This window comes from Theropithecus gelada, chromosome 9, assembly GCF_003255815.1.
Source record: "Theropithecus gelada isolate Dixy chromosome 9, Tgel_1.0, whole genome shotgun sequence".
Taxonomy (NCBI): Eukaryota; Metazoa; Chordata; class Mammalia; order Primates; family Cercopithecidae; genus Theropithecus; species Theropithecus gelada.
In genome coordinates this window covers 129,724,900-129,747,980 of record NC_037677.1, presented here as the reverse complement: position 1 = coordinate 129,747,980, position 23,081 = coordinate 129,724,900, and the positions used below count along the sequence as shown (strand labels likewise).

The 23,081-nt window shown below is 60.8% G+C and overlaps 2 protein-coding genes across 2 annotated transcripts; both read right to left on the bottom strand.

Moving 5' to 3' along the window:
• Nucleotides 1-244: 244 nt before the first annotated feature.
• On the bottom strand, nt 245-1,522 carry UTF1 (undifferentiated embryonic cell transcription factor 1). The gene is made up of 2 exons (XM_025397946.1): nt 963-1,522; nt 245-833 (listed from the first exon to the last, which is right to left on the bottom strand). The coding sequence occupies exons 1-2, from the start codon at nt 1,510-1,512 to the stop codon at nt 358-360; spliced, it is 1,026 nt and encodes a 341-aa protein (XP_025253731.1). The 5' UTR covers nt 1,513-1,522; the 3' UTR covers nt 245-357.
• A 7,615-nt stretch (nt 1,523-9,137) lies between these two features.
• LOC112631576 (kinase non-catalytic C-lobe domain-containing protein 1-like) lies at nt 9,138-21,819 on the bottom strand. The gene is made up of 10 exons (XM_025396934.1): nt 21,700-21,819; nt 20,880-21,027; nt 20,595-20,774; nt 19,313-19,519; nt 18,550-18,632; nt 18,155-18,305; nt 13,448-13,570; nt 13,311-13,370; nt 12,297-12,454; nt 9,138-9,645 (listed from the first exon to the last, which is right to left on the bottom strand). Exons 3-10 carry the CDS (start codon nt 20,718-20,720, stop codon nt 9,414-9,416), a joined length of 1,140 nt encoding a protein of 379 aa, XP_025252719.1. The 5' UTR covers nt 20,721-20,774; nt 20,880-21,027; nt 21,700-21,819; the 3' UTR covers nt 9,138-9,413.
• Nucleotides 21,820-23,081: the final 1,262 nt, after the last annotated feature.

Below are 23,081 nucleotides of genomic sequence, written 5' to 3'. Positions count from 1 at the left end.
CCTGAGAACCGGGTGTGTAACCAGGACCCGGCAGAAAGCACCACGCCCACCAGCCTCGAGCCTGGACTCCTGGGCCTACATCTGGACGCGCCCCACGGAGCTCTGTCCACACCTCAGGAGCGAGTGGGAGCTCCTCTCTGTGATGAGAGCGTTACAACCCTGCCCTGACCTTTGCAGCCCCAGCGCTTCCGGGCGCCACTCCCTCCCCGCCTCGAGACCCGCACTCCTGCACAGCCCGGAGACCAGGAAAACAATCTTTTTATTGACGGGACCCAGGAGCGGGGATGGGAAGGCAGCAGGAGGGGGTAGGGCGGAGGAGCCTCGGCCTGGAGAGGGGAGGCTGGCCGCAGCCGGGACTCACTGGCACGGGTCCCTGAGGACCCCTCGCTCGGCGGCCGCGCTGCCCAGAATGAAGCCCACGGCCAGGGACACTGTCTGGTCGAAGGCGCCGCGCAGCTGCTCCACGTGCTGGTTCAAGGTCAGCAGCTGGTCGCGCAGCGGGCCCAGGATGTTCGCGATGTCGCCCAGGTGCCCCAGGGTCTGCAGCAGGGCGGTGTTCAGCGACGGGGGCGCGGCCGGAGGGGGCGCGCAGTCCTCGGGGCGGCCGGGCGGCGAGTCGGGGTCTTCACGGGCCGGGGGCGGCGGCGGGGAACCCGGACGGCGGAGGGGTGTGCGGTCCTCGGGGATGCAGGTGGCGAGGGCGGTCGGGGCGGGGGCTGGCGGGGATCCGGGGGCGCGGGAGGTGTCGGTAGACTTCGGCGGGGACGGGCTGAAGCGGAGCGTCCAGGCGGGGTCCGCGTCGGGGTCGCGGGCGGTGGGCAGCGGAGTGGCGTCTGGGATCGCGGAGAGGGCGGTCGGGCGGGGATTCGGGGGGCGCGCCCGCCCCTCCCCCGCAGCCCTCGGCCGCCCCCGGTCCCTCCGCAGCCCTCGGCCCCATCCGGCCCCCCAGCCCCCCCGCTTACCTGGTTCGGCCGGAGCTGGCGCGTGCGCGTTGGGGGCCGGGCGGCGGCCGCGCTGGGGGCGCCCGGACCCGGGGGAGCGGCGGCGAGGCCTTTTGCGCCCGTTGTCGCCCAGCAGCCCCATGAGCTTCCGGATCTGCTCGTCGAAGGGCCCGGGCGGCTGGCCGTGCGCCTCGCGAAACTTGTCCTTGAGGAACTTGTAGCGGCGGCGACACTGCGCGGGGGTGCGGCGCACCTGCTGCCGGGCCAGCGCGGCCGACACGCGGCGGTAGGTGGGCAGGGCCTGGCGGCGGTCCAGGAGCAGCGCGCGCCACACGGCCGGTTGCAGCAGCGTCCCCAGCAGCAGCTCCGTCTCCTGGGCGCTCCAGGGCGTGCGCTGCGCCGAGCCCGGGGACACTGGCAACCCGAGTTCCCCCAGCGCGCTGGGCGAGGCGGGCCTCCGGGGCGGGGTCCCTGGGACGTCTCCGGGCGGCCGCGGCTCGGGGTCGGGGCTGGCGGGCGACGGCGGCGCGGGGGGCGCGAGCGGGGGCGGCCTGCGGGGCCGCAGCAGCATCCCTGGGCCGGGGCGCGACGCGCGAAGATGGAGAGGGGGTCAGACGCCGCCCGGGCCGCCCACACGCGTTCTGAGCATCCCGCGCCGCCGTCCCGCCGTCCGAGCCGGGTCTACACGACCCTCCCACCGCCCCGCCCCCCGCGCCCCGCCCTCCCCGTCCGCCGGGTCCTAAGGGGTCCGTCCTGGCGCCGCGGCCGGGAAGACAGAGCAAAGCCTGGCTTCGGTCGGAAACAGAGTCCGCAGTGGTTCTGTCCTTAAAGGCGTTTAACGGAGGTGCCGGGATGCCTGAGCCCCGTTCGCTTTTAGCCGGTGCCGAGCCTCCCCCCGCCCCCGTCGAGGTGTGTGCGGAGCCCCTCCCGCTCCGGAAGGCGCTGCCGCCCCCTTGTCCGGACGCCAGTGCTGCCGGCGCCCCCCGCCCGGGCTCAGCACCTGCACGCGAGGGGTCCCAGGACCGCCCGGGTCTCAGTGGGAGTTGCCAGGCCAGGGGCTGGGTGGAGGGAGAAGCTGCGCCGGCCGCGGGAATGGGCGTCGGAATTCACGCGCTCTGCAGAAGGAACTTCTTAAATCTGAACTTCTTCCGTCTGGAGTGCGTCTGCAGCCAGGATCCCGGGAGGAGGAAATCCTCTTCCTCTTCGCCGCACGGCGCCGAGTCCTTCTGTCTCCTGGGTCTCCTCTGGGCCGTGGCAGCTTCTCGCGTCCTCGACACAGTTGAGGACGGGCCAGGTGTTTTGTTGAATGTTCCTCGACTTGGGTTTGCCTGGTGCCTTCCTGTGATCGGACTGGGGGGGTCGGTGTTTGGAAGGAAGGCGCAGGGGGGGGTCTCGCCCTCCTATCCGGTGGCTCAGCACCGGTGAGGTCCGCTCTGTGGTGAGGTGGGGACTGTCTGCCCGTCTTGCACTGCTCAGCTACCGCCGCCCCATCCCTGCTGTGGTCACTGGTATCCGGTCCCTCGGTCCATCCCCAACCCCTGGGGAGAGGAATTAGGCCCCACCTCCTGGAGGGGTGTCTGTATTTTGTGGGATTCTTCTGTAAGGAGGTTTGTCTCTCACCTGTTGATTTATCTACTCATTTATTTCTGCAGTGGGGGCTGGTGTGTATTTATTTTATCTCTTAGGTCATAACCCGATGCTGTTGTTATTTATTTATTTTAAAAGTTCTGTTTGTTTTTGTTCTTTTTTACAGATGGGGTCTCGTTCTGTCACTCAGGCTGGAGTGCGGTGGCCCAATCACAGCTCACTGTAGCCTTGAAATCTTGGGCCCAGCCGATCCTCCAGCCTCAGCTTCCTCGGTAACTGGGGCTACATGTGTGCACCACCACACCCAGCTAGTTTTTTTGTTTGTTTGTTTGTTTTACTTTTTTTTACTTTTTGTAAGGACAGGGTCTTGCTCTGTTGCACAGGCTGGGCTTGAACTCTTGGGCTCAAATCATCCTCCTGCTTGGGCCTCCCAGCGTGTTGAGATTACAGGCGTGAGCCCCTGTACCCGGCTTTTATTTATGTTTGCTCAGATTGTTCCCACTTTGGCCATTGAAACTCTTCTCACCTCGTCCTGTCTTCCTGTGTCAGTTTGAAACCTCCCTCCCAGCTCCCTGGCACTACAGGAGGCTCCTGCCTCGTTTGGTCCTTTGCTGACCCTGGCCCTAGAATCAGCTTTTCAGACTCTTCTCGAGAAATCTGTGGTTCCTGGCCAGGCACTCATACACATGTCTCACACCTGTATTCCTAGCACTTTGGGAGGCTGAGGTGGGCAGATCTCCTGAGGCCAGGAGTTTGAGACTGACCTGGGCAATATAGTGAGACCCCTATCTCTGCAAAAAATTAAAAATAACCAAGTGTAGTAGCAGGTGCCTGTAGTTCCAGGTACTTGGGAGGCTGAGGTGGTAGGATGTCCTTTTGCTCAGGAGGTTAAGCCTGCAGTGTACTGTGATCACCCCACTGCACTCCAGCCTGGGTGACAGGGCAAGACTCTGTCTTAAAAAAAAGAAAAGGGAGGGCGGCAGGCATGGTGGCTGTAATCCCAGCACTTTGGGAGGCCGGGAGGATCACCTGAGGTCAGGAGTTTGAGACCAGCCTGGCCAACATGGTGAAACCCCGTCTCTACTAAAAATACAAAAATTAGCGAGGTGTTGGTTGTGCACCTGTAATCCCAGCTTCTAGGGAGGCTGAGGCAGGAGAATTACTTGAACCTGGGAGGGGATCTCAAAAAAAAAAAGCCGAGTGCGGTGACTCAAGCCTATAATCCCAGCACTTTGGGAGGCCAAGGCGGGCAGATTATAAGGTCAGGAGATTGAGACCATCCTGGCTAACATAGTGAAACCCCGTCCCTACTAAAAATACAAAAAACTAGCCAGGCGTGGTGGCACGTGCCTGTAGGCCCAGTTACTCGGGAAGCTGAGGCAGGAGAATCGCTTGAACCCAGGAGGTGGAGGTTGTAGTGAGCTGAGATTGCACCACTGCACTCCAGCCTAGGTGACAGAGCGAGACTCTGCCTCAAAAAACAAACAAACTAGAAAGATTTTTAATAACTGAGGGTTGGGGGTGCTAGGAGCATCTGATGGGTGGAGATCAGAGATGATGGTGCGCAGGACCCCAGGGTAGACGGTCCAGCCTGCAGGGGCAGCTGCAGTGCACAGCACAGCCCGCCATGATTCCGTCTGGGACAGAACCAGGATGTGTATGGCGTGGGCTGGCCGTGGATGCGCATGTGTGACCATCATTAGGATACACGTGAGTTCACGTGATCTCTGACCCTCGTCCTGCGCGGTTGGCCCCTTCTCGCCTCCTGACTTGCTTTTCTGGAACTGCTTTCTTGGACGGTGGGGAGGCCCGGCTCCTGCACTGGTTCAGCCCTGAGGTGCGTAGAAGGTGCCTTCAGAATTGCTGACCGCGTCCCTCTGAGAAGCAGGTTTGCTGCCAGAGCACGGTGTCTGTGTGTGGTCCTCGGCCCTTGCCTTGGTTTCCCCTGTTACTGAGGTCAGCCCGTCTCCACTCCCGTCAGCGAGGTGGCGTCACCCAGCTGCATCAGGGTCGCCTGTCACAGTTTCTGTGATTCTGCCCTGGGGTTCCCAACATCCTGCTTATAAGACAGATCTAGGTTTTTTTCTTAAAAAGTTGTTACAAATTGTTGAACGTAAGTGTGCTGGATCTCGGAGTTCCAGCACAGCTCATAAAGACCCCCTTTTCTGAAAATAAGTCCAGAATTTGGGGGTGAGGCCCAGTTAAAGGCTGACCTTGGTCACACTGCTGCTGGTCATCGGTGACCGGCTGGTCCAGGGCAGACATCTGGCCCAAACTGGACTCAGCTGAGTCCTCCTCTAAGATTTTCCAAACTGAACCCAAGGAGGGACGTCCAGGCTCCGTGAGTTTTTGATAAAGACAGAGAGTTATAGTTATGCGTCCATCACCCTGTACCACATAGAACGACTCCGTAGAAACGGAGAGAAGACCTGGCCTTTGTCAAATGCGATGTGCAAAGGGCAGATGGAGATTGGAAAGATGCTCACATCATCGGCCACTAGAGAGCATCCAGCATGGCTGACACCAGAACACTGAGGATTCCCCGGGCGGGGAGACTGGGCGAATCGGTCACTGGAGACCGGCCGGCATGGTGGACGCCGGAGTGCTGAGAAGGTCCCGAACCGGCGAGGATGCAGCGACAGGAACCCTTGTCGGTGCTGGCGGGAGTGCACGTGGTGCAGGCCCTGTGGGAAACGCTCTGGTGGTTTTTAAGAAAACTAAACATATTCTTCCCATAGGATCCGGTATTCACTGTCCTTGGTGTTTACCCAAAGGAGTCGAAGACTTGTGTCCACAGAAAAACCTGCACGCAACCTTTATGGCAGCTTTGTTCATCATTGCCGGAACCTGGACGGGGCTGAGAAGCCCCGGACGATGGTGCACTTGGGCTGCAACGCGCCTCGGCCCTTAATTCATGCAGCGACAGGGACGAATCCTAAGTGCGTTTTGCTGAGCGGAAGAGCCAGCCCCAGAGGCCACACGCTGTGAGTCCATTTATGGGACTCATTTATGGGACATGCTGGAAAAAGCAAAGCCACGGGGGGTGGGTGGGTACCGATCCGCGGTCACCAGGCTGGGTGGGTACTGATCCGCGGTCACCAGGGGCTGGGAGCGGGGTGGCCGCAGAGGTATGTGTGTGGATGGAGCTGCTGCAACAGTTTTCAAGTTCAGACCCACCGCAGGCCACAGCTTTGGGGTCAGGTGGGGACACTCACGTGCCTGCACATCCCTTAGAAACAGGTTTGTGTGGGTGTGACCTGTCAACAACAGAACCACCACACACTCCCCACAACGTGACCTGCCACAACTCCCCACAACGTGACCTGCCACAACGTAACAGCTACACGCTCCCCACGGGCCTGCCGTGTCACTGCCACACGCTCCCCACGGCGTGACCTGCCCATAACGAAACCACCACATGCTCCCCACGGTTGATCCGCCAACAACATAATGGCCACACGCTCCCCATAGGTGTGCTGTGGAGAAGCCAGGCCAGGAGGGGAGGTCCAAGTGCAGACGCACAGTGGGAATTCCCGCTGGCCTCACAGCATGCTGTGAATGTCACCAACGCAGGAACGACAGGACCTATGCGGTGCGTGGGTGAGCTGGCGGGTCCTGCTTTACCGACAGGAAGCCAGGTCTCAAAAAAAGGGACTCGCCCGCTTTCACTGTATGAGTAGCACTTTGGGGGTCTTCCGTGGGGCAACCAGTCATTCCCCAAGAGCTTGGACGCCGGTGCCGCCTCTCACGTGGGTGATCCCGTGGCTAGGAGCTTGGGTGAGGACCAGGATCCACTCATTTGTGTCCTTCAGGACTGGGGCAGGAGAGGGTGGCTCTGGCTGGAGGTGCCAGGGCACTATATCTGGAGCGAAGGCCTGGCTCTCTTGGGGACCCTCAGTCCTTCTCCTAGTGGCACAAGCTGGTGCTGGGGAGGCCCTGGGCCAGGCTGACTGGGCAACACCCTCTCCACCCAGCCTGCTGTTTGGCTGCCTTGGGCTTGCTCCCGGCACCTTGGCCTTGGGGAGGTCAAGCCCCGTATGTGGTGGTGGCTCCTGCAACAGTGGCCACAGGCCCTGGCCAGTGCAGGAGAGGCTCACATAGGGCGGGAGGCCAGGGAGCGAGGCTCACGGGGTTGCTGGCTGTCAGCTCTCCGAGAGAAAAGTCCTGTGCCCGGCGGGGCCGAGTTTATTGGAGCCACTGTGGTGAGGGGTCTGGCCTGCAGGGCATGGGGGGCGAGGACGCACACGTGACCGGGACCCAGGACCCCCTTCCCAGGGCAGCTCCCGTCAGCACACGTGACCGGGACCCAGGGCCCCCTTCCCAGGACAGCTCCCGTCAGCACACGTGACCGGGACCCAGGGCCCCCGGCCGGGGCAGCTCCCGTCCAGCACACGTGAGCGGGACCCAGGGCCCCCTTCCCAGGGCAGCTCCCGTCCAGCACATGTGACCAGGACCCAGGGCCCCCGGCCGGCGCAGCTCCCATTAGCACAGCTGGACCCCACCATCTCGTCGTCTCCTCGGCTCTTCCTGGGCCTCCCTCCAGGCGGATCACCGCACCGTTCATCGCGGGAACTTCCCGAGAGACCCATCAGCTCTTTCACAAAAGCATCCGCAATTTACAACCCAAAACCATTGGAAGCCGTGAGCCCCTCCTCGAGTGGTGTCCACCAGCCTTACACTGTGACGGCCGTGACAGCGTCCTTTCCAGGGCCACAGGCCCCACCTGCGGGAGCTTCCCCTCCTGGCCTCCCTCTGCTGCGGTCAGAGCTAGGGCGAGCTTGCACCGCGGTGATGGGCGACCCGGCTCTGTCTTGCCCACGGGGCTGCCCGGTGGGAACCGGCTGGGTTGGGCAGAGTTTGGGGCAGGTTGACCGAGGAACGGCCGTGGGTCTGTGCAAATAGCCTGAAAGAACTGACAGACACCCGTCCTGATTTTGGATGAAGACACTGCACGCCCAGTATGAGGGCGTCCTTTTTGTGAATGGAGGGGCGAGCCTGGATGTGCGAGCGTGGTTTCGGGAGTCCGTTTTTTTAGGCTGTTCGCAGTCCTCACCAGAAGCGAGTGTTTCCTGCCCCGGTGGGTACGTTGGCTTGTTCGCACGGCCTGGGAGTTTTGGGGGCAGCTTTTCTCCTGGCAGGGCCTGAGTCGTGACACTCGTCTGGCAGACCCAGGCCTTTCTCTGCAACATCAGAGGGTGTCGCTGTGGACTGGCAGGTCGGTTTTCAGTCCTGGGCCAAGCACCTCTCGCACCTGGAGTCCTTGTGAGCGCCTGTAAGGGGCCTTTGTGTGGCCATGAAGGAAACCAGCTCGACCTGCAGAGGTCACCTTGGGAACCCACAGAGTGGCCACACAGCAGCGGCTGGTAGAAAGGACTTTATTCAGAAATTGGTGCCAGGACAGGAGGGAGCCATGCGGACAGTCACGCTGAAGCCTGAGCCCAGTGCTCCCCTGAGGTCAGTCCTGACCGCTGGAATGTTGATTTGCACTGGGCACTATCTTTGTTAAATACAAAATCTGAAAATGCGGGCGTGGGTCTGCAGAACATAATCCTCATAGAAAAGCCTAAAAAAAGTGAACTGCATTTTGTGGCCAGGACGCCGACTTCCTCTCATGTTGCATCGAACCAGTGCCCGGATGTCTCCGGTGAATTTATGTGGGAAAACACGTCTTGACATTAAAAATGCAGCGATTTGTCACAAGTCACAGTTTTCCTAGAAATGCCACTAGCTGGCTGCTCTAAAGAATGGCTAATTCTAAAACTCAAAAGCACAACCCTGGGTCTTGTGGTGATTGGCACCACGAGAGCCACACTGAGCTGGGGCGGTGCCCGGGGCTCTGGCTGCCCAGCTGCAGAGGCCAGTGTGGATCTGACCGTGCAGGTCTCCCATGGCCCTGGTCGGGGACTCCACACCAGCTGCCCGGGGTCCAAGAACCTGGGCGAGGGCTCGGAGCCATGGAGGCAGCGCACTTCCTGTCTCCTCTGGCGAAGCGTGAGTGCGTGGCGAGCTGTGGAGGCAGGGCTGCGGGTGTACATGCATGGCTGCTGGAGGTGGTGGGCAGCGGCGGCCCCTGGGGCACGAGATGGGTGGGGGCACTCTCAGGGACCCCCGCTGCAGAGCCTCTGCCTTGGACCTGCTGTGAGTGTCCTTTCCAGGAAGCAGGGCCTTTGGGCGCGGCTGCCTCACCAAGGGCTGTTCTAAGCTGGGGGGCTCTGGGCCCTTGGGGAGCAGACCCAGCCCAAGGTGCCTGCTCCAGCAGCAGGCCTCGGGCACCTGGGGGTCTGGGCTGGGGAGGAGGGGCACTGGGCAGGGGAGGGGGACGGGGGTTCTGGGGCTGGGTTGTGGAGGGTGAACCCAGGCAAGGTCTCGGACGGGAGGTCTCGGAGCCCCGCGAGCTGTGGTTGGCATGCCGCTCAGAGGTCCGCTTTGGTCCTTCGTTGCTCAGCCCACCGAGGCTGGCTCAGAAACCTGCTTAGGGAGGAGCTACTCTGAAGTCTGTTGAGTCGGCGGGGGGCTGTTGCTGTTTTGTGGGGGCGTCGCTGAGAGCTGGGTAAGGGCCACTTATCTGTGTATGAGGCGCAGACAGGCACAAAACTCCTGGGAAGTTGTCTTTCATTTTCATTTTTAAATTTAACTCTTTAATTTTAGCAGAAACACGCAAACCTCCAAGACTCTTGTGCCCGTCCTGGCTCCGTCAGCTGGGAGGAGACCAGCTCTGCCTGTCCCTGTGGGGTCCCCTGAGCCTCCACCTCCCGGTCCAGCTCCCCAGGGCTTGGGGGCAAAGGGGCCTGGATAACGGCCGGGCCTGAGATGTGGCTTCTGCCTCCCGGCCCACCCCCCGCAGTTGGGTTTGGATCTGGAATTCCACACCAGGCCCAAGCTCGGCTACTGGAATGTGGCCTTCATCCTCCGTAGCTTGTCCTGGATCTTCCGTGAGTGCTTCTCGCTGGAGACCTGGTGGAAGTTGGCCCTGCTGTCTGCAGCCAGCGTGGAAATGTCGGCACCGCTGAAGCGGGCAATCCTCTGCTTGAGGTACGACTGGAGCTTGGGGTCGGGGCTGAAGGTGTAGGGGTTCTCCTGGAATGCGTGCACCTGACTCACCACCTTCGCGATGTTCCTTCCGTTGGGGAAAGAAGAGACATTAGTTTGCACAGGGAGGGGCGCAGCTTCCATGCGGAGGGCGTCCCCCCGCGTTCTTAGGCATCATTTGAACTAAACCTTTTCACCGTGTAAACACTGAAGGGTGTTTTCTGTATTTATTGGCGAGGCCGAACCTCACGTCACTGCTCAGACCTTTCCGTGTGTCTAACTGTCCATTCATCCACGCTTCAGTCCACACACGCTTACGGAAACCCCGCAGGGTCAGGCTTGTCCGTGCCAAGCGTCCCAACAGGAGTCAAGCCCAGTTGGCCGCAGGGGCTGCAGCTGAGGACGAGGCAGGCAAGGAACTCTGCCGCCATGCAGAGCATTCACATTTGGGAATCGCCGCGGCCGGGGCCAGGGCCGTGTTCCCGGGAGAGCTGGTTGTTGACAGTGACCAGCTGTTATACCGTGGGATATAACGGAGACAACTGGCCAGTCAGGAACAGGAGCCTTCACCCGGGCCTGGGAACGGTGGTGCCACAGACGGACGCCCTGTCCTGATTTTGGACGGAAACACTGCACACCCAGTGTGAGTGACAAAGGGACGTGCATTACGTCAAAGAAAGGGCAAGCCTGGATGTGCACGTGTGCACACACGCATGCACGCCCACACACGCACACGTGCACACACGCACACACGCACACACAGGCACACACACACCTGCACACGTGCACACGCACACACACATGCACACACATGCACACGGACGCCGGGAAGAGCATGCCTGGTTGGGCTCTCAGAGGCACGTGGATGCTGGGACGGGCAGATCTGGAGGTGCTCACATAGGCACGTGGATGCCATGAAGGGCAAGGGCCAGTTTTGGCTTGTTTTCTTTCCTGATTGTGCATCACCTTATGTTTTGTTTTTTATTTTGAGACAGAGTCTTGCTCTGTCACCCAGGCTGGAGTGCAGTGGCATGATCTCTACTCACTGCAAGCTCCGCCCCCCGGGTTCCTGCCATTCTCCTGCCTCAGCCTCCCGAGTAGCTGGGACCACAGGCGCCGCCACCACGCCTGGCTAATTTTTTTTATTTTTAGTAGAGATGGGGTTTCACCGTGTTGGCCAGGATGGTCTCGGTCTCCTGACTGCCCGCTTCAGCCTCCCAAAGTGCTGGGATTACAGGCATGAGCCACCGCGCCGGCCTTTTTTTTTTGTTTGTTTTTAAGACGGTGTTTTACTCTTGTCACCCAGGCTGGAGTGCAGTGGCATGACCTCAGCTCACTGCAGCCTCTGCCTCTCGGGTTCAAGTGATTCTCCTGCCTCAGCCTCTTGAGTAGCTGGGATTACAGATGCCAGCTACCACACCTGGCTAATTTTTTGTATTTTTAGTAGACACAGGGTTTCACCATGTTGGCCAGGCTGGTCTTGAACTCCTGACCTCAGGTGATCTGTCCTCGGTCTCCCAAAGTGTTAGGGTTATAGGCGTGAGCCACCACGCCCGGCCTACCTAGGGTTACAGGCGTGAGCCACCATGCCCAGCCTACATACGGTTACAGGCGTGAGCCACCATGCCCTGGTACAGGGGTGAGCCGCTGCGCCCGGCCCGGCCTACCTAGGGTTATAGGCATGAGCCACCCAGCGTAGCCTACCTTAAGTCTTTAACTTCTCTTTTGTTGACTTGGGTTTTCTGATCTCTTACAATGAGCATACACTTACGGCATACTGTAAATGTTTTTTGATTGGTGTCTGTCTAAGAAGGGGACCTTCACTTGTCAGGTTGGGGATCCATGGGCACCTGATGCACTGGGCATTGCTCCCCAAGTGGGGCCATCTACCATGGAGGAGGGTGGAGCTGCCCTGGCCTGAGCAGCCTCCACCTGACCGTGTGTGGACAACGGCGGGCGACGAGAAGAGACGGGACGGTGGGAGATTGTGTCTTGAGGGAGAGGGTGAGGCTTGGGGCTGTGGGCGCCTGAAGGCCACTGGACACAGGGCTGGGCCTCCGAGGAGAGGCTGGCCCATGTCCATTACCACGTGGAAGAGCCTGCGTGGCCTGGGGCGTGAGCCCTGTGGGTCGTGGTGGTGGGTTTTACAGCCAGCCCCAGTCTGCGCCTCCCAGGTGGTTGGTCCCAGGTGCTGGGCAGGTGGACGGCAGGACCACAGGCTGAGGAGGGATCCTGGGTCCCACATGCACATCTCTAGGGAGAGGGGTCTGGGGGGGGGCAGGGACACCGTGTGGCACCCAGGGTCAGGGCAGGTTGCTGCCGGGCAGCCTCTGCTGCAGAGACCCTCAGGGTGGGGTGGGAAGTGTGCCTGGGTCGCAACACGGGTCCCAAGAGACCACGGGGAGTGTTTTGGGGCCATGGACGGCAAGAGTGCAGGAAATCTCCAAATTTGCAGAGAAGGAGGTGGCTGGAGGTTATCCTGGGTAGAGGGAGGTCTGAGGCTGTGAGTGCCAAGTGAGGGGCAAGGTACCCGGGCTTCTGAAAAACAGGGATAGGAAAAGAGGTGCCACCTGAGCCTGCCCCACCTGGGCACGCGCCCACCTGAGCCTGCCCCACCTGGGCGTGTGCCCACCTGAGCCCCTCATCACCTGGGCGTGTGCCCGCCTGATCCCCTCCTCACCTGAGCATGTGCCCACCTGAGCCCCTCCTCACCTGGGCGTGTGCCCACCTGCTCCTCACCTGAGCTTGCTCCACCTGTGGGCCCCGTTGGTCATGGTGAAGCCACCTGTCTCCAGCTGCTGGATGTGCATGGCCAGGAGGTGGGCCGAGGGCAGGGTGGGCTGTGCCCGGAAGCGCCGCCCTTCCATCAGACACAGGCTGTCGCTCTTCAGGAAGACCTGGTGGTCCAGCCGGGGCGTGGGCCGGGGAGAGACGGGGCGTGGTCAGAGCAGGAGCCTCGCCGGGGCCAGTGCAGCCCAACCAGTCCCAGCTGGTCCTGTGTTCTCCACACTCGGGGTCTGCCCGGCTCTCTGAATTAGCTTCCAGTCCCGAATGTGCCTGGATGGTTGGACTTGGCTCACACCTGCAGGGTCTTAAGCTTGCGTGGCCCTGACGGCCGCTGGGAGGCTTTGCGCCTCCTGCCACTGAAATGGTGAGTCCCTGTCTTTGCTCTCTGCTGGACTCCAGGAAAGTGCCAGGTGACCCAGCTACCCTAAATGAGACCCTGGCCAGTGCAGGCCCCGCTCTGTGTGTCCAGCAAGGACAGGCAGGAGCCGTCCCACCCACGGACAGCTGTGGCTGGGGCCTGAGGCCGAGCTCTGAGACCCAGGACGGGACAGGCTCTGGCTGCTCTGGGGCTCGTCTGTGTCATTTTGGGGGATGCCCCCTCACTTCCAGCGGCGCTTCGTTGTTCATTATCTCACGAGGCCACCCCTGCCGTCCTGGGGGAGATCCAGGTGGGTTAAGCTCAGGCCCTAGCCACAGACCTCAGTGCTGTCCTCTGGGCACCTGTGCTCTGTGGGAGGAACTCAGGCCAGCAGGGCCCCGTGACTGAGCAGGGGGGACACCTTTGCACAGGTGGCAGCAGAGGCCCCGCCGGGAGATGACTCCTGGGCCTCAGTGAGGCCACCCTGGCTGGGCCACCTGTACACACTCAGTGGTGCCTGCGTCTGGGTGCGGCAGACTCTGCAGAGCAGGTTGTTTAGGAGGGGGCCTCGGTGCACGAAGGCCGCAGGCCATGTAAAGTGCTGGTACCTCCACGGCTTTCAGCTCCTCCATGACCTCTGCTATCTTTGCAGGCAGAATTCTCCAGGCCTGAAATGGAAGCACAGGTGAGACTCCTGCGGCCGCGCGGGTGCCCACCCCCGCCTCGGGGCCCGAGGGGGACGCACGGGGGACTGCCTCACGGCCAGGTGCTCTAGCCCGCTCAGGATCTGCATGGCTGTCGCGAAGTTTCTCTGCTCATAGCAAGATTTTGCAATCAGCAAAAATTTGGACAGCAAGTTCACCTGCAGCTGCAATGAGAAAATGACACATTCAGCGTCTTCTGGTTTAAGATGAACAAAGGGAATATTTGAGAACCTGTTAAAATCACCCAGCGCCAAGACACAAGAGCATGTACTGCATCACATGTGTGGAAAGGAAGCGGCTGTGTGGACGCAGGTGAGCGGTGGCTGTGGCCGTGGAGGGGCTGGGCTGGCAGGATGGGGTGGGCATGACTTGAAACAAAACAAAATAAAGGCAATGCCTGATACATGGAAAGATTTGAAAAGAAGTCCACCCTCCCTTCTCAAGAGCAAGATTGTGCCAGAACGCACCTCCCCAGGCAGCTTCAGGACTGGAAAAGGCGTCCCCACCCAGGGAGAGGCCACTGTCATGTCCACAGGCAGATGGGGAGCCACAGGCAGCTCCTTGCCCATCCCCCCAACCCTCCACGCTGAGCCCGTGGCAGGAGTGTTTGGGTGCAGTCCCTGGGGGGTGCCTGAGTGCCCCCCTCCTCCGGGGCTCTGGCTGGCGGTGACGACCCGACCGGCTTTGGTCCTGGCGGTGATGACCTGGCTGGCTTTGGTGGGAACAATCATGGGTGGTGAATGCCCCACCCAGCAGGATTCGTATTCTGAGCTGTCCCAAGGGGCTGCGTTCTCGGATCTACTTCTAGGGCTTCAAGATTCTGGAGAACTCAGCTGACCCCTCCTGTTGGAGCCGCCTGTCCCTGAGGAATCACCTTGGCCTGGGCCGTCCGTTAGTGGAAACCAAGGCTGCAGAGTCCAGCTGGATGCCATCCCCTGGCTCGACTCCTTTTTTCTTTGAGACGGAGTCTCGCTCTGTCGCCAGGCTGGAGTGCAATGGTGCGATCTCGGCTCAGTGCAGCCTCCGCCTCCTGGGTTCAAGCGATTCTCCTGCCTCAGCCTCCCAAGTAGCTGGGATTACAGGCACCCGCCACCACGCCTGGCTAATTTTTGTATATTTAATAGAGACAGGGTTTCCCCATGTTGGTCAGGCTGGTGTGGAACTCCTGACCTTGTGATCTTCCTGCCTTAGCCTCCCAAAGTGCTGAGATTACAGGCGTGATAATTTTTGTATTTTTATTAGAGATGGGGTTTCACCATGTTGGCCAGGCTGGTCTTGAACTCCTGACCTTGTGATCCACCCACTTCAGCCTCCCAGAGTGCTGGGGTTACAGGCGTAAGCCACCGTGCCTGCCCCTGGGCTTGACTCTCGTCTGCAGGGACCCTGTGCAGATGAAGACGGCCTGAGATGATCCTGGGTTCGCCCCGACTGCGGCCCCAGCTCTCCTGCCCGAGTACCTTGAGAGGGGCTTGAGAAGTGTTTACCGGATACACTTTCTACGCTGACGTCTCAGTCTGTCTCTTCATCGGTTTAAGTAGATGCAAAGTGTGTAATTTTGAGATAAAACTGTTTCACTACCCTTTTTTATTTTTGTCTTAACCTTTTGATTTTTAATTTTAAGAAGCATGTAGAGGATTTGCTCTTGTAGCCTTTTGTAAGTGCGCAGGTCAGCCGTGTTAACTACGTCCACATTGAGCAACAGATCTCTGTGACGTTCCGTCTTCCTAAACAGAAACTCGGTCCCCGTTCAGCACGAGCTCCCCACACCCACTCCCCACCCCCGGCGCCTGCCCTGCTGCTTTGTCTCCGGGAATCCGGCACCTCCAGGCGCCTCGTGTACGTGGAGCCGTTCGGTGTCCGGGCTTCATGACTGGCTCATTTCTCTGAGCCCGAGTCCCTCGAGGTTCCTCTCCCTGCCGCAGGTGTCAGGATTTCCTTCCTGTTAAGGCCAAGTAAACTCTCAAGATACGAAGAGGCCACATTTTCTTTATCGGTTCTTCCCTCCATGGACGTGGGGGTGCCTCCACCTCTTGGCTATGGTGTTGCATACTTTTAAACAAATCTGAAGAAACCAAAGTCCTGTTTTGCTTTCAAACTCTCCAATCTTAGTTTTTATTTTTTTGAGATAGGGTCTCGCACCGTCGCCTAGGCTGCTGTGGTGTGACCTCAGCCCACTGCACCCTCCACCTCCGGGGCTCCGGTGATCCTCCCACCTCAGCCTCCCGAGGAGCTGGGATTCTAGGTGTGTGCCACCAGCCTGGATACTTTTTTATATTTTCAGTGGAGATGGGGTTTCGCTGTGTTGTCCAGGCTGGTCTCAACTCCTGGGCTCGAGCGATCTGCCCTCCTCAGCCTCCCAAAGGGCTGGGGTTACAGGCATCAGCCGCCGCGGCCGGCCTGCATTTTCTTAAGGTGAGAAATTTTACACTGTTTTTTCCTGCGCTTCTGTCTCCACCTCGCCCCCCTCCGGACGTCGTCTAAACGGAGCCACCGAGACACTGTCTGAACAGAAACACTGATCCCCCGTTTTCCTAAGGTGAGAAATTTTACTCCGTTTCTTCCCGTCCTTGTCTCCACCTCGCCTCCCTCCAGGCCTCGTCAGAATCCTCGAGTGCTGTGATTGACCTCTGCTGCCCTCTGCTCAGATTCTGTATTTTAACTATTTTCTGGGGTCCTGAATTGACAAATGTGACACTCAGTGTCCTGGAACGTTCCGATTGATACCCAATACGTCAAGACATCGTGTATCTAACACTTGTTAGATGGATGAGTGTGGTCTCACACGAGTGGGTCTCCGGCGAGGTCTGTCCGCTCCCACGTGGAGCTGAGGGGCCCGTCCTGAGTGATCCGCGGCTCCCTTTTGCTAACGGGGATGCGGCAGGAGTGCCGAGCTCTGTCCCGGCCACGCTGGGCGCCGGCAGCCCTGGGTGTGAGCCTGCACAACTCCTGCCCACCCCGCAGACCTGGACACGGGCACGTGACCAGGCGAGCGGCCATCCTGGAGACCCTCAGGCAGGGCCCCCGCAGGCTCGAGGTGGTCTCAGGTTGGGAGGGGTGGTCCTCCACCCGCTGGGGCAGCTCGGGGTGAGGGAGCGCCCAGGACGCTGCGGGTTGGCCAGGTGTCGGCCAGCTGTCCCTGTGCTCATCCTCACGAAGCCCAGCCACGCGGGCCGTGTGTGAAGGCTCTGGTTTAGGGAAATCACATTTTGATGTCCCTCATGGTACTGGGAAAACCATGGATCAGAGCAAACGGGCAGCCAGGCTCTCTGTTCCCATGTCCCGCGCTGGTGTGCCCTGGCAATAAGTCCCCAAAGCTGGAAAATTCTCCCCAAGGGAGGAGAGAAGGTGGCGCCTCTGCCTTCCTTTACAGGCCCCAGAGTTGCCTGTGGCGTTGGGGGGTGCGTGAAGGAATAACAGGAAGGGAAGCTCTGTCTACCGTGGAGGTGGCTTTGCCGCCTGGCAGGGAGGTACTGCACCTTGGTGGACTGCGAGCAGCTCCTGGTTCCCCCAGAGCCTTCGGCCCACTCTGGGACGGCAGCAGGGACAGCAGTGATGGGGTTCATGGCCGGGAGTCCTGTTCCTTGGGCCCAAGTTTGCTTTCAGAGAGCTCCGACCTAGGAGGGGGTGGGTGTCCACCCATGGGCCGAGGCTGCCTCTTCCCTGCTGTGGGGGAGGGGTCCTGTCATCTTGAGTCTTCCCCAGCCCACGACAGCCAAGCCCCAGCTGAGCTCAGGTGTGAGGAGATCAGAGGCCTCTGTCATAGGGTGTCTGTCCGCTGGGTGAAGGCATCCGCTGGGTGAAGGTGCAGACCCCTGGGGCTGGGGGACTCTGACCTCCTGAGAACCTGTGGACCCTGATGCCTCCTGGGCAGGTGGGCCCCGTGAGGGATGAGCTGGTCAAGGCAGGTGACTCTTGGGGCCGCACAGGGCCCTGCCTGACAGCAGGTGGGGCAGATCGGGTGGGGAGCCCTCAGTCCAGCCCAAGGCCCAAAAGACCTAGAAGAGGCCGAGACTGGGCCCTGGCGCTGGAGCTTGACCTTGACCTTGGTCAGACCACGGAGCTGATTTGTTCCACAGACTGAGAATCCACAATGACCTTTCGGCCGGGAGGAGCCCAGGGTGGTGTCACAAACACCAGCCCAGGGGCCAGGCTCAGGCACAGAGGGGTGGGGCCCTGGGGTGGGCATGGGGTGCTGTGGTGGAGCCCAGTGCTGGGGGTGGTGCACGAGGGACCTGTGTGGTGAGCACAGGTAGGGGTGGTAGGAGTGGTGGGTGCAGCTTGCCCTGGGTCTCCAGGTGGCCCACAGCAGAGGATCACCCACCACTGAGGGGAGCCATCTGTGGCTGCAGATGGGGACATGGCTGGAGACGTGGCTGGGCACGTGGAGATGTGGCTGTGGGCGTGGCCAGGCACATGGAGATGTGGCTGGGCACGTGGAGATGTGGCTGTGGGCATGGCCGGGCACGTGGAGATGTGGCTGTGGACGTGGCTGGGCACGTGGAGATGTGGATGTGGACGTGACTCTGGACGTGGGAGGCATTGCTGGGGGAGAGCTGGGAGTGCAGCTGACCCCCTGCCCCCTGTGCCCTGCTCCCCTCAGCCTTGGGTCCGGTGTGGCTCCGAGGGACATGGAGTTGGGTTCACTGCATTGGGAAAGGGTTCAGGCCATGGCCTTACAGGAGGCACTGCCACCCCCGGGCAGGTGGGCCCCACACCCCGTGTTGGCCTCGGAACTATAGGGTGCCCACCTTGGAGGTGTGGCTGGTCACAATCTCTGCAGCCACCCAGGTGCTGACGTCATCTGCGTTTCTTAGAAGCTGTAACAGATACTTGTCCTGAACGTAATTGGGGAGAAATAAGCTGCAGGTTTTGGCCGAAAGAGACTCAGAAGAGCTGGCTCTGGAAGAGAAATGTGGCCCCCGTCACCCCAGGAGATGTGCAGGTGGCCCTGCCTGGCCCCGGGCTGCTGGTGCGGAGTGGGCTGGGGTCGGGCCACGAGGCTGCTCCGACGGGCAGACACCGCTCTCTCGCATCTCCAGAGACAACAGCCATCTCCTGCTGGTCAGGAGCGCCCATGACACTCTTACAGGGAGCCCCCGAGACCCTCCACCGCCGCTCCCAGCCGAGGGCCCCGGACGCTCACTTGGGGATGGCGGTGCTCTTGTCCATGACGCCCAGGGCCCGTGAGTTCAGGAAGTGGACCGGGTGGCACTTTTGAAACAACTCCTGCCCAGACCATGGAAACGAGGTTCAGGCTTCCATCCCTTAGGGCCTTGTGGACAAGGCAGGGTCCCAGGGAGCCAGGGAGGGTGAGGGTTTTCTGGGGGCCATCTCTGCAATCCCAGGTTCAATGCCCACCCAACAGTCCACGGGGTCCACCACAGGGCTCCCCACGTGCTTGGCCCCCAGGGGCTCATGGCGTCCAGGGCAGCCCTCATGACAGCAGGTGGATCACTAGGTTGGCATCACTGCTACGTGATGTGGGGTCCCGGGATGGCAGGGACCTGGGAAGAGGCCACCTGAGGACTGGCTGTGGCGGTGGCAGAGATGCTGGGCAGGGCCCTGGCAGCTGGGTGGGGCACAAGGAACTGGGTTGGTCCAGCTCTGGCAGAGGGACTGAGGGGAGAGACTCAGCACCCCACATAGCCCTCAGGGCGTCCTCTAGTGCCTGTGAGGCCAGAGTGCTGGGCAGAGGCAGGACAAGCCCCAGCGGGCAGTGGTCTGGAGAGGAGGACTCACAGCTGCCTGAACCTGTGCACCTGGCTGCCACCCCCAACCTGTGCACTTGGCAGCTGCCCCTTCTCTGCCCGTCTGTTCCTCTGGGAAGCAGCTGCTGAGGGCCCTGTGGGCGCCAAGTGTCTCTGGGGCCCCGACTCGCAGGTGGCCTGGGTCCTCGTCCTCCTCACCTGCTGTAGCAGCGTGAGCTGGCTGAAGAGCTGATGAGTGCTGTACTCGGTCAGGAAGTATGGCCCCTTCTCACTGGTCTTGGCGCAGGGGCCGTAGAAGTCCTCGAGGAAGCAGGGCTTGGGCAGGGCCGCGGCGATGGTGTAGGGACGCTCCTTGTGCGGTGGCAGCACCAGCCCGTTGCCTCGGGGCAGCCTCCAAGGGAAGCTCTGCAGGGCAGGCCAGGCACTGAGGGGCCCAAGCTCCGTGTCCCCTCCAGGTCAGGGGTCCAGGGAGGCAGGGCAGGGTGAGGACCAGGTCAGGTCCAAGTCCAGGACTCCTCAGACTGGCCCAGCCAGAGACAGACAGCAGCCTGCCCACCCATAGCTGTGCTGGCACAAGGATGCCTGTCCTGGTCACTTCAGTAGGTCCCCCAGGGGCAGGATGCTGAGGGTTAATGGAAAGGGCATTTATCTCCCCACAATGGCTTCTTCCACCTTAGTCTCTGGCCTGAGGGTCAGAAGGTTGGGGTCAGTGAGTCACAGCAGGACCCTCCTCACCTGAGCACCTGGGACCGGGCAGGAGGTGCCAGCCCAGCAGGGCTGCCTGTGACCGGGAACATGGAGGGTATATGTGAATGTGCACGTGTGGGTATGAGGCTGCATGCATGTATGTGTGGATGTGTGAGGGTGCACGCGTGTGTGCATGTCTGGATTGTGTGAACATGCATGTGGATGTGTGAAGGTGTACACGTGTGTGCATATGTGGATTGTGTGAGTGCATGTGTGTGCATGTGGATGTGTGAAGGTGCGTGTGTGTGGATTGTGTGAGTGCATGTGTGTGCATGTGGATGTGTGAAGGTGTTTGTGGATTGTGTGAGTGCACGCAGGTGTGCCCTTGTGGATGTGTGTGATGTGCACAGGTATGTATTTGCACACAGGTGTATGTGCACACGTCTATATGTATGCATGTATATGGGTGTGCCCATGTGCACGTGTGTGTGTATGTGTGGACTGTGTGAGTGCATGTGTGTGCATGTGGATGTGTGAAGGTGCGTGTGTGTGTGTGTATTGTGTGAGTGCACACAGGTGTGCCCGTGTGGGTGTGAGATGTGCACAGGTATGTATGTGCACACAGGTGTATGTGCACACAGGTATATGTGCACACATCTATATGTACGCATGTATGTGGGTGTGCCCATGTGCACGTGTGTGTGCGCGCATGCACCAGCTGTGCCCTTGAGGCTGAGCTCAGGGAGCCACATCCGCCTGTCCACGGAGGCCCTCCCCTGAGAAAGGACCCCACCTTCCTGGAGATGCCGTCTTCTGAGAGCCTCTTACAGAGGGCGTTGAAGGGTCTGGCATCCTCCTCGGCCTCCCTGGGGTTCTCCAGGTCGGTGCTGCGAGGGCTGCCCTCGGCCCGCCGGTCCATGCCCACCTCCAGGAGGCCCAGCAGGTGCTTGGCAGAGCCGTCCAGGGGTAGGATCTAGGCAGAAGCACGGTGGGGGGGTCACTGCCACCTTCTGGAGGAGGGCGGCACCTCCGCTGTGGGAGCCCAGGGTGCACCTGCCCAGCGTGGCGCCACGGTCACCTTGGAGGAGATGAAGTCCTCCAGCTTCCCCAGCAGCCCGCTGTTCCGAGTGAAGTCCACGGTGTAGCAGTCCTCCACCCAGGCCTGCAGGACGCAGAGGCTCCGCCTGTAGATCTTGGTGAAGGTCGAGGTGGGGTCCTGGTGGGCCCTGGAGACGCGGGGGAGCTGTTGAGCTGCCAGGATGTGGGAGTCGGGGGCAGAGGCCCAGGGGCTGCGTGAGGTTCTCCCGGAGAGGCAGTGTGGGACCAGGCTCCATGAGTGCAGGGGGCTTAGGGGGCTGGGCATCTTCTGTGGGTCCCTCCCTCGAGGCGGGAGCTGGCTGGCTGATGGCCTAAGGTGTCCAGCCTGGGCATATGGGGGCAAGGGGGTGCATGGCATGTCCTGAGGGGGCATCAGGTCAGCCCAGAGAGAGGCAGAGCCCCTCCCCCCTTGGCCCACCACCCCTCTCCTGACCCCAGCTGCTGGCCATGGGTCCAGAGGGAGGCTGGGGGCCAGCAGGACCCTCTGCTTGGTGCTCCCCCTTCCCCCCAGCTGACCTTCTGGCTCTCACTGCCTGCCCACCTGCCCTCCGCTTTCCTCTCGGGCCAGCAGGAAGAGACCCCGACTCCCCCAGGTCCCCTCCCAGAGCTCCCAGGTGCCCAAGCCACCGCTCTCCTGCCCCAGCTGCTTTCTCAGCATCCGTGTGTGTCCCCACCTCCAGCCAGACCTCCAGCCAGGCTTCCCTGGCCCCTCACCCCTTTGGGTCGGCAGGGGCCACCTCATTCTTCATGGGGGCTAAACCAGGCCCATGGGCGCCCACCCTGCCCCAGGAGCGCGGTACCTGGTCAGCGTGCTGTTGATGCGGTCGAGGAGGAAGTGCAGGAAGTCCTGGGGTGTGCAGAAGTAGCGGAAGGTGTAGAGGAACTGCTGCACGTAGCCCTCCAGGAAGGCGTCGCTGTGGGACAGGACGGGGTGGCAGTGAGGCAGCCGGGTGGCCTCACCCCAGGGCTCGGCTAGTGTTCTGGGGGTGTGATGGCGTGTGTGTGTGCGTTCTCTTTGTGTATCACTGTCAGGAGAATCCCCGGAGAAATTAAAGGGGGGACATGGATAACAATTCCCAACTACTTCCAGCACCAGGGCCTTTTTTTTTTTTGGGCAGACTTTCGCTCGTTGCCCAGGCTGGAGTGCGGTGGCGCGATCTCGGCTCACGACAGCCTCCTCCTCCCGGATTCAAGCAATTCTTGCCTCAGCCTCCCAAGTAGCTGGGACTACAGGCACCCGCCACCACGCCCGGCTAATTTTTGTATTTCAGTAGAGACGGGGTTTCACCATGTTTCCCAGGTTGGTCTCAAACTCCTGACCTCAGGTGATCCACCTGCCTTGGCCTCCCAAAGTGCTGGGATGACAGGCGTGAGCCACCGCGCCCGGCTGAACACCAGGGCTTTTCTGAACGCGGCCTGTGCGGGACTTTGGTGTCTCCACTTGCAGGACCCGTTAGCTCTGGAAGCTGAGGGAGCCGGTGCCTCGGGACTGGGCGCAACGCTGCACGCTCAGAGGTTCTGGCTCTTCCCTGGGTGAAACTGGGTCACCCTCAGGAGACACTGGCCAGGGCCCTGCATGTGGGTCTGGGACTGTCCTGGGAGCCCAACGGCCACGGTCAGGAAGCCGAGGTCCAGCAAGGCCGCCTCCCACACTGGAGGAGTCTCAGGCAGGAGACGGCATGGCCCTGGAACAAGGGGCCTGGTCACCTGCTCACCTGGGGGCCGAGGACACAGGTGGCCACAGCTCACGCCAGGCCCTACACAGCTCCAGCCCCAGGCTGCCCTGCAAAGGTGATGCCCACCAGGTCCACAGAGCAGAGAAGCCCCTCGTCAGGAGACGCTCCTTTCATGGAAGCACAGTGCTCACACTTACACCGTGCAAGCCACAAACTCCACAACCAGATACGCACGCCACACACGTGCACACAAGCCACACAGAGCTCCACAACCAGACACGCACACCACACACGTGCACACACACACTACACACCACACATATGTACACATACACCACACTATACCCCATGCCACACACCACACTATATTCCACACCACACACCACACTATACCCACCACACACCACACACACACCACACTACACTCCACACCACACACCACACACACCACACTACACACCACACACACACCACACTACACCCCACACCACACACACACCACACTA

What these genes read in the sequence shown, in the direction of transcription:
- UTF1 (XM_025397946.1), bottom strand. Translation starts at nt 1,512, where the DNA reads ATGCTGCTGCGGCCCCGCAGGCCGCCCCCGCTCGCGCCCCCCGCGCCG. An exon ending in GCCAGCTCCGGCCGAACCAG is followed by an intron (nt 834 to 962) that starts GTAAGCGGGGGG and finishes CCGCGATCCCAG; the next exon opens with ACGCCACTCCGCTGCCCACC.
- LOC112631576 (XM_025396934.1), bottom strand. Translation starts at nt 20,720, where the DNA reads ATGGACCGGCGGGCCGAGGGCAGCCCTCGCAGCACCGACCTGGAGAAC. An exon ending in TGACCAGCCACACCTCCAAG is followed by an intron (nt 13,571 to 18,154) that starts GTGGGCACCCTA and finishes TTCTCATTGCAG; the next exon opens with CTGCAGGTGAACTTGCTGTC. An exon ending in TGGCCGTGAGGCAGTCCCCC is followed by an intron (nt 13,371 to 13,447) that starts GTGCGTCCCCCT and finishes CTTCCATTTCAG; the next exon opens with GCCTGGAGAATTCTGCCTGC.